Source organism: Haliotis rufescens, unplaced genomic scaffold, assembly GCF_023055435.1.
Source record: "Haliotis rufescens isolate VD_foot unplaced genomic scaffold, xgHalRufe1.0.p SCAF_27, whole genome shotgun sequence".
NCBI classification, from domain to species: Eukaryota; Metazoa; Mollusca; class Gastropoda; order Lepetellida; family Haliotidae; genus Haliotis; species Haliotis rufescens.
Window position 1 is genome coordinate 5,863,761 of NW_025963968.1, and position 10,902 is coordinate 5,874,662.

Sequence of the window (10,902 nt, forward strand, 5' to 3'; positions counted from 1 at the left end):
TCCATCACCTGTGGTGTCACAATGTCCACTGTGGTGTCACAATGTCCACTGTGATGTCATATCGCCCAGTGTGATGTCTCACTGCCCGCTGAGACGTTTCAATGTCAATGTCAATATACTCATACATTAAGGTTATCAAGTATTGGTCGAGACCGCTAAATGTGTCTTCATGTAGATTTCCCAGGAAATGATATATGATGTTAATGACTGACAGCAGTTTGGTAACATATGAAAGGTAAGTATTGTATAATGTTGGGTTTGGCTATGTTCGGAGTTATCAGTATTTAGAACCCCACTCTGTATTGGTCATGTCACTAACACAGTGCCTGAATGATATATGTATATTTAGAAGCTGGGTTCGATCTTTAACAACAGCATAAAACAAATGTACTTCTTTCGCATACATCATACACTGAACATTATTTATATATCATTTATTATTTAAAAGAGGTCTGTACAATCCTTCAGCTTTTTCTTGTTATCATTACTACTACTACTACTACTACTACTTCTACTACTACTACTACTACTGCTGCTGGTGCTGGTGCTGGTGCTGGTGCTGGTGCTGGTACTTCTACTGCTATTAATAATAATAATAATAACAATAATAATAATAACTTCTGCACACATTTATTTGTCTGATGATCATCTTGTGAAGCTTGTCAAGACTAATGATGGAAACAAGATATTCCACAGTTTTATTAGACGAGCCAAGTATGTGGGACATAATCTCAATGTCAGTGTGGATTTTGTTGATGGTTCTGTCCTGCTGGACTGTACAGAAACGAGTGTCAACCAAGCGAAGTGCCATATCAAATCGGTCAACCAAGAGAAGTGCCATATCAAATCGGTCAACCAAGCGAATGCACTTCATACGCACACATCAAACACTGAACATTATTTATCCGTTTTAAATATAAATAAATCTCGAATTTATAGTTTAAGTGAGTGAGTTAATATTTAATGTCACATCGGCAGTATTTCAGACATATCGAAAAGATCTAAATAGAGAGAGAAGAGCGTATTTGTCTGTTATGTAATTTAAATGCGGTAGAGGATGAGTAACATTTTCTTTTGTATTTCCAGAATATGCATCATTAAGAAAGAAATATATATATCGGAATATGTACATCCCAATGACTTTGAATTTAATTCCCTGTTGCCTTGGCCTTGCTGTGTAACAATTGCCAATCTTTATTCTATCATACTATGAAGTATAGAAAAACATATTCTTTTACAGAAATAGTATCCAGATACAATAGTCCTGTGTCCTCCTCAGGGCAGAAATAGAGATTGAATAAAGATGCCTGCCTTGTTATAGAATGTGTAACCATTTTAGTTTGAGGGAATATTAGAATAATGTTACCATACAGAACTCTGTTTACGGATTATAAGGTTATGGTACTCTGTATTATTTATTTAAATGTCTAAAGAACAGGAACAATGTTTACGGTGATATTTTGAATCCGGAAATTCATAACCTCGGATACTTTCAATTTTACATGATTTGGGTAAGTATAGGGTCATACTTGAGCTTCGTTTTAACCTCAGTAAAACTCCTGCAAATACTACTACTACCTACTATATATTTTGTGAATCATGTTCATTATACCGACTTTCTTGACAAAGGTATAAGGATCTATATCGCCTTTACAGTAAATACAGAAGTTGTTATCTATAAATTGTATCTACTTTGTCATCCGTCAACTTCCAAGTAATGCCTATCAAACAACTCAAAAATGCAAATAAGTTGACATCAAATTGAAGCGAATGTAATATTCTATTTATTTCTTTATGTGGCATCCAAAGCGAAGTACATAATGAATATGTTTAGCATTGAGAGAGTGCCACGGTCACAACGTTACCGTTTATCGAACCACTGCGGATTTGACCGGTGATCTCTGTGAGAAATAGTTCCTGTTTTATTGTTTCAGTACATACATGTAGGTTACCAACTGATATGGGATTTGTCAACTGAAAAGCCGACCTGGAATTGGTGCTGTAGTGAGTGAATGAGTTGGGTTTAACGCCACTTTTAACAATATTCCAGTTATATCACGGCGTTCCAGCTTAATGTGGGAGGAAAGCCCGAAGTGATGCAGGTCTCAGACGTTTACTACCTCGGTGAAACCCACGAGCACGGGTATGGTGCTGACAAACCTAGAAACATAATTGGGGCGAACCGGGATTCGAACCCACAATCATAGGTTTCTGGCGTGCCCAAGGGACGCAACCCTGCAAAGCGAATCGCGGCGCCTTAGACGACTGGGTCACCCGTGCCCCCAATTGGTGTTGTAACAATGCAGTAACGCCTTGACGTATGAGAAATATCATTGATCTCGCACTCTTGTTAATGTCGCCCTCTGAACAATTACTCTATCTAAACACAAACGCGTTGCAGTCAATATAAGTATGTATACTCAAATTGCAAATTGTGTGACTTCGGCATCCCAGTGACCAAGGTCAACTGGAAATGTCAAGGCAGATGAAATCCAGATTTTTTTCAAATTCAGATTTTGTCTGTACACACTTCCACAGAATGTACTCTCCGATAATCATATGAATATTTCCTTTAATGGTCCTCTTGATCTTGGCTCATTTTCGTGGCTCTCTCTTCCCATCTTGAAGTCCACGGTCCTTGCACTCCTTAACAAAGAAAGGAGCATAGTCCCCTTAGTGTGACACCATGACCGCAGTCATGGCTGTTGGAGTTTTCACTTTCCTTCACACAGTACTATGTATTGTATGAGTCGTGTCTACAGCTGTAGGTATTGTATATGTAGTGAGTCATGTTTACAGCTATAGGTATTGTACATGTAGTGAGTCGTGTATACAGCTATAGGTAATGTACATGCAGTGAGTCGTGTATACAGCTATAGGTATTGTACATGTAGTGAGTCGTGTGTACAGCTATAGGTATTGTACATGTAGTGAGTCGTGTATACAGCTATTGGTAGTGTACATGTAGTGAGTCGTGTATACAGCTATAGGTATTGTACATGTAGTGAGTCGTGTATACTGCTATAGGTATTGTACATGTAGTGAGTCGTGTATACAGCTATAGGTATTGTACATTTAGTGAGTCGTATGTACAGCTATAGGCATTGTACATGCAGTGAGTCGTGTATACAGCTATAGGTAGTGTACATGTGGTGAGTGGTGTATACAGCTATAGTTATTGTACATGTAGTGAGTCGTGTATACAGCTATAGTCATTGTACATGTAGTGAGTCGTGTATACAGCTATTGGTAGTGTACATGTAGTGAGTCGTGTATACAGCTATAGGTATTTACATGTAGTGAGTCGTGTATACAGCTATTGGTATTGTACATGTAATGAGTCGTGTATACAGCTATAGGTAATGTACATGTAGTGAGTCGTGTATACAGCTATTGGTATTGTACATGTAGTGAGTCGTGTATACAGCTATAGGTATTTACATGTAGTGAGTCGTGTATACAGCTAAAGGTATTGTACATGTAGTGAGTCGTGTATACAGCTATAGGTATTGTACATGTAGTGAGTCGTGTAAACAGCTATAGGTTTTGTACATGTAGTGAGTCGTGTATACAGCTATAGGTATTGTACATGTAGTGAGACGTGTATACAGCTATAGGTATTGTACATGTAGTGAGTCGTGTATACAGCTATAGGTATTGTACATGTTGTGAGTCGTGTGTACAGCTATAGGTATTGTACATGTAGTGAGTCGTGTATACAGCTATAGGTATTATAGATACAGCTATGGGTATTTTACATGTAGTGAGTCGTGTTTACAGCTATAGGTATTGTGCATGTAGTGAGTCGTGTATACAGCTATTGGTATTGTACATGTAGTGAGTCGTGTATACAGCTATAGGTATTTACATGTAGTGAGTCGTGTATACAGCTAAAGGTATTGTACATGTAGTGAGTCGTGTATACAGCTATAGGTATTGTACATGTAGTGAGTCGTGTAAACAGCTATAGGTTTTGTACATGTAGTGAGTCGTGTATACAGCTATAGGTATTGTACATGTAGTGAAACGTGTATACAGCTATAGGTATTGTACATGTAGTGAGTCGTGTATACAGCTATAGGTATTGTACATGTTGTGAGTCGTGTGTACAGCTATAGATATTGTACATGTAGTGAGTCGTGTATACAGCTATAGGTATTATAGATACAGCTATGGGTATTTTACATGTAGTGAGTCGTGTTTACAGCTATAGGTATTGTGCATGTAGTGAGTCGTGTATACAGCTCTAGGTATTGTACATGTAGTGAGTCGTGTATACTGCTATAGGTATTGTACATGTAGTGAGTCGTGTATACTGCTATAGGTATTGTACATGTAGTGAGTCGTGTAAACAGCTATAGATATTGTACATTTAGTTAGTCGTGTATACAGCTATAGGCATTGTACATGTAGTGAGTCGTGTATACAGCTATAGGTAGTGTACATGTAGTGAGTCGTGTATACAGCTATAGTTATTGTACATGTAGTGAGTCGTGTATACAGCTATAGTCATTGTACATGTAGTGAGTCGTGTGTACAGCTATAGGTCTTTACATTTAGTGAGTCGTGTATACAGCTATAGTCATTGTACAGGTAGTGAGTCGTGTATACAGCTATAGGTATTGTACATGTAGTGAGTCGTGTATACAGCTATTGATACAGTATATGTAGTGAGTCGTGTAAACAGCTATAGGTATTGTACATGTAGTGAGTCGTGTATACAGCTATAGGTATTGTACATGTAGTGAGTCGTGTATACAGCTATATGTATTGTACATGTAGTGAGTCGTGTATACAGCTATAGGTATTGTACATTTAGTGAGTCGTGTATACAGCTATTGATATAGTATATGTAGTGAGTCGTGTATACAGCTATAGTCATTGTACATGTAGTGAGTCGTGTGTACAGCTATAGGTCTTTACATGTAGTGAGTCGTGTATACAGCTATATTGTACATTTAGTGAGTCGTGTATACAGCTATAGTCATTGTACAGGTAGTGAGTCGTGTATACAGCTATAGGTATTGTACATGTAGTGAGTCTTGTATACAGCTATGGGTATTGTACATGTAGTGAGTCGTGTATACAGCTATTGATATAGTATATGTAGTGAGTCGTGTATAAAACTATAGGTATTGTACATGTAGTGAGTCGTGTATACAGCTATAGGTATTGTACATGTAGTGAAACGTGTATACAGCTATAGGTATTGTACATGTAGTGAGTCGTGTATACAGCTATAGGTATTGTACATGTAGTGAGTCGTGTATACAGCTATTGATATAGTATATGTAGTGAGTCGTGTATACAGCTATAGTCATTGTACATGTAGTGAGTCATGTGTACAGCTATAGGTCTTTACATGTAGTGAGTCGTGTATACAGCTATATTGTACATTTAGTGAGTCGTGTATACAGCTATAGTTATTGTACATGTAGTGCGACGTGTATACAGCTATAGTCATTGTACATGTAGTGAGTCATGTGTACAGCTATAGGTCTTTACATGTAGTGAGTCGTGTATACAGCTAAATTGTACATGTAGTGAGTCGTGTGTACAGCTATAGGTCTTTACATGTAGTGAGTCGTGTATACAGCTATATTGTACATGTAGTGAGTCGTGTGTACAGCTATAGTTATTGTACATGTAGTGCGACGTGTATACAGCTATAGGTATTGTACATGTAGTGAGTCGTGTATACAGCTATAGGTATTGTACATGTAGTGAGTCGTGTATACAGCTATATGTATTGTACATGTAGTGAGTCGTGTATACAGCTATAGATATTGTACATGTAGTGAGTCGTGTATACAGCTATTGATATAGTATATGTAGTGAGTCGTGTATACAGCTATAGGTATTGTACATGTAGTGAATCGTGTATACACCTATTGATATAGTATATGTAGTGAGTCGTGTATACAGCTATAGGTATTGTACATGTAGTGAGTATCATTTGGGGCGCGTATACAGCTTGAAATGGGGAAAGCGTGAGTGAGTGCATGGGTTGGATTCTACGCTGCTTTTAGCAAGATTCCAGCAATATCACGACAGGGTACATCAGAAATGGGTTCACGCAGTGTACCCATGTGGGGATCAAACCCATGCCTTTTGGAGTTATATCAGCACGCACCAACTCAGCATGAAGCCCTAAGTGACGTACGTCTCCATTGTTTCCCGCTTGGGTGACACCCACAATCAAGGGGATGGTTGAGAAAAGCCTTGAAACAATCGGGGTGAGTCTGGGATTTCAATCCTCGACAACATATAAGTATATTTGTTTAGTTGATGACATATATAATACCATCACAGTGACCTCGAACGCTACATACGCCAACAGAAATTCCACCTTGAGTTGTAGATGTACAGATAAACAAATATTTTCTTTTGTTCATAGTGCTTTTATTGTCAGAAACAACACCAACGATGACCTTATGACATGTCAACCTCTGAACAAATAATTAATACAGATGCATCTATCTGAGACGTATCTGAACCAATCATCCTGAGCTAACTTGTCGAAAGCTGAAGCATCGACCAGTCATGTGAAGGCAAGATCACATCACACGCGAGGCACAGAGGGCTTGGGGGGTAGGTCAAGAGCCTCTCGGAGATGCATGGAGTAGAGGTCATGAGGGCTGTAACCATGGGGACCTCCAGCTGGTTTAGCTGCTGGTGATGCTGCCTGTTCTGCTGTTGGTTTTGGTGCTGCTGGGTGGCCTTGTTGTGGAGGAAGGTCTAGTGCCTCAGCGAGGTGCAGTGAGAACAAGCGGTCGTACTGGTTCTGGTGACCAAGGGAAGAGGACTTGGAAGCTTGATACTGAGCCGCACCCTTGCTGGCAGGTGCTCCAAGGGTTTCAGCGAGCTGGTGCAAGTTGTGATGTCCTCCATAGTGAGGAAGCTCCATTTCAGCGAGCATGTTGAGTCTCAACATGTTGTTGAGGGCGTCGTATCCACGTTGGGAAGCACCAGGGTAGAGGCCAGATGCAGCCCCTGCTGGAGAGTTGGGTTCTGGGATGGGAACCCGTGGGGAGGCTGCTGTTTTAGCTGGCGCAGATGCTGGGTCAGCCAATGGATTCGCAGGGGAGCGGGAAAAAGGGTCTGCTGAGAAAGGGGCAGGGAAAGGGTCTGCAAAGTTGGGGCCAGTGGCAGAGAAAGGGCCTAAAGAGATCTGGGAAGGGGAAGGGGCAAATGGGGCTTGAGCCTGGTCAGGGGCGGAAGCACCACGGGGATTAGGGGAGTCCTCTTTGATGATGATGATAGTATTCTGGGGAAAGGGTTGGTGTCTGAGTGTGTTTCTGCTGGAAGCGCGGATAGGCTGAGTGTCGTATCCTTGCTCGGTCTGGGAACCGTAGTGATCAGGTAGGCCATTGGCAACGACATACTGGGGCTGTGGAGCTGGGACATAGACTTTTTGAGCTTGTTGGGCTGGGGGATAGACGTTTTGAGTTTGTGGGGCTGGGGGATAGACTTTCTGAGCTTGTGGGGCTGGGGGATAGACGTTCTGAGCTTGTGGGGCTGGGGGATAGACTCTCTGAGTTTGTGGGGCTGGGGGATAGACTTTTTGAGTTTGAGGGCCTCGGGGGTAGACGTTTTGAGTTTGTGGGGCAAGGGGATAGACATTTTGAGTTTGTGGGGCTGGAGGGTAGACATTTTGAGTTTGTGGGGCTGGAGGGTAGACTTTTTGAGTTTGTGGGGCTTGTGGGGTTGGTCGAGCAGGAGCCACCTGTTTGACTTGAGTGGACTTGATGGCTTTTCTTTGGAGTGTTTTAGTGGGATTGTAGATAATCTGTCTTCCAAATCTTGGGGTTTGGACCCTGCGATTTATCAGCTGATTGTAAGGATTGATAATATATGGTGAACCTGCAAGAAAACCAAAAGTCCATTTAAATACAAGCGACGAAACCCTTTTCCATATGGGTCCGACATTTTGATATTCCCCTTTTGGGTGAGTGAGTGAGTGAGTGAGTGAGTGAGTGAGTGAGTGAGTGAGTGAGTTGGGTTTAAAGCCGCTTTGAACGGAACTCAGACAGTATCATGGCCACATCATGAAGCAGTTCCGTCGCATGCCAGCTGGATCTATGGACAACTCAGGAAACAGTATGCTCTTGATGACACATGTTAGGAATGTACGTACCAATAACGAAAGCGTCGGTCACAAGACAGCAACATCCTAGTACGGCCATGGCCAACATGATGACGGCTCTCATCGTATCTATATGATGCCCAATAAGCTTTCTGAAAACAACATTTGAACAAATGAAAACAATACTTCTATTGGTTGCCCAGCGTTGTCAGTGTACGATTAACCACTGGATCATTTGTGGTGGATTTTCACACGTGAGTGAGTTAGTTATATCATCGATCACATACTCTCCTCCAACTTGGTTGATGCATGTCATCGTATCCCAATTACTTGGGTCGATGCTCATGATGTCAATCACTGAATTGTCTGGTCCAGACTCGATTATTTACAGACCTTCATATAGCTGCAATATTGCTGAGTGTGGCGTTAAACAACGAATAAACAAACATGTGGAGAAAAAGTCCATTTTTTTATCACTTCCGTAAACTCTTGGACATACATATGACACTTACAAACCCAGAAACATGATCAGAACAATACTTAACCCAACAAAGTAAGCAGATATATGTAGAATGGATGGAAATAAACTTCCTTATATACAGCACACCCTATACCACACGTGGTAATAACTTAACCCAACCAAGTAAGCAGATATATGTAGAATGGATGGATACAAGCTTCCTTAAACACAGCACACCCTATACCACACGTGGTAATAACTTTACGAAACCAAGTAAGCAGATATATGTAGAATGGATGGAAATAAACTTCCTTAAACACAGCACACCCTATACCACACGTGGTAATAACTTTACCCAACCAAGTAAGCAGATATATGTAGAATGGATGGAAATAAACTTCCTTAAACACAGCACACCCTATACCACACGTGGTAATAACTTTACGAAACCAAGTAAGCAGATATATGTAGAATGGATGGAAATAAACTTCCTTATATACAGCACATCCTATACCACACGTGGTAGACAATTACTACTTGAGTACGCTCAGTGTACCTTATGTCGCCATGATTCTACGTTATTCATTAACGCTAAGTTGTAACTTTTCTCTTAGTGTATCGAAACATCTGTGTCAACTCGGTCTTGCAGTTCAGAAGGTCATATGTACGTAATGTTAGACCATTTGAGTGAGTGAGTGTGGTTTTACGCCGTTTTAGCAAGAATTCAGCAATATCACGCCGGGGAACACCAAAAATCGGCTTCACACATTGTACCCATTTGGGGAAGCAAAACCGGGCCTTCGGGGTGACGAGCGAACGCTTTAACCACCAGGCTACCCTGCCGCCTCAAGATCATTGGAAGAAAAAACTGTAACTAAGAAATAAAAAAAGTTACAAGCAAACATTGAACTCACCAGTTGCTGCTGTTGGTCTGCTGTTGACGAAGGTGGAGAAGGAATGATACTCGTGACGACCGTCGGGGTTTATATACCTCCATCGTCCACCGGTCAACAGTCATCGTGATGGGCCGGACAAAGGAGAAGAGGAGGGGCATCCATCAGGAGTATGCGCATGCGTCAATCTGTAAGGTTCGTGAAACTTTGGTCTGGCAAAATACCTAGTTTTGTTCTTCTGAACCTATATTAACTAATAAGCACTAAAATGGACTGATACCTTGAATTTCTGAACAGACAAAGATATTTGCCAGGGAGTTGTATTCAAGCCTTTGCATCATGCACAGGCGGGGACTGATTGGTAGGTCCCACTACACATTGAGCGGTTCCTAGAATGACATGGAATACACTCTGTATCTCACACAGACGGTGGAGGATAGAGACAATGATATATTCCGTTAGATACACAAAAAGGCTGGACAAGTCGATAGAATTTCATTCGAAAGTGAATTGATCGAGTTATATACAGGGGATGAAGACAAGCTGGACGATAAGTCTTTTAATGACCTAGCCAACGCGATGTGTGAAAATGTGCCTATGGATAGTTAATGAAGTGAATCTCAAGTAAAGGTTTAGCATAGGAACATACCTCAGAGGTTTTTTACCTCTTCAGGTTCAGGTTTATATTATCATATGTCCACTCTGATGTTGTTCAGAAACCCTGGGAACACTAATGTTGATTCTGGTTTGAGCAACAAGATAAGCAATCACAGAAAAATATAGACATCACGTCAATCATTGAGAATAAACTAGTTCTTAAAGGTACCACTTCAAGACCATGATCCGATACTTTAGACAGATATAGACTTGAACTAAAACGAGTGAAACAAAACATTAACATGATAAAATCGCAAAGACCGTACCAAATTACAAACACATGTATTTATTTCGATCGATATTTGCACCTAAAACACTTAACCAGGCTGTTTAACCTGATGATACGTACTTGCTATACACCTGCACCGTTAAGATCCGGAACAATTATTCCAATATATAAAGGAAACAATTAGGACACATCGAATGTATAAACTCAAAGAAGTTTTATCGTTCTACACGGAAATATCATCCAATGTTTACACTGTGTTTCTTGATAATGAGAAAGCGTTTGGTCACATCTGGCACAACGGACTACACTTGAAACTATTTTTCCTCGGTGTACAAGGGAAAGCCTGGCATATCATACGTCAGTCGTATCACGTCCATCAATACGCTTGCCAATGGAAACTAACACATAATGCAGGCATAAGCTGTCTTAGTGCTTAAAGGTGGAAACAAAATAAACGAATCGTGTTCTTTTAAACTATGTTCCCATATACTGGACATGAAATCGAACACAGTGCTAGGAGGTTTAGTCATTTATGTTCATTTTTAATCCAAAATGAGAGCTTGTGTCAAGACGAGAG

The 10,902-nt window shown here is 40.6% G+C and overlaps 1 protein-coding gene across 1 annotated transcript; it reads right to left on the reverse strand.

The window, feature by feature from the left end:
• Positions 1 to 6,385: 6,385 nt before the first annotated feature.
• LOC124121761 (adhesive plaque matrix protein-like) lies at positions 6,386 to 9,510 on the reverse strand. Its single transcript, XM_046484817.2, has 3 exons — positions 9,461 to 9,510; positions 8,138 to 8,238; positions 6,386 to 7,863 (listed from the first exon to the last, which is right to left on the reverse strand). Exons 2-3 carry the CDS (start codon positions 8,208 to 8,210, stop codon positions 6,563 to 6,565), a joined length of 1,374 nt encoding a protein of 457 aa, XP_046340773.2. The 5' UTR covers positions 8,211 to 8,238; positions 9,461 to 9,510; the 3' UTR covers positions 6,386 to 6,562.
• Positions 9,511 to 10,902: the final 1,392 nt, after the last annotated feature.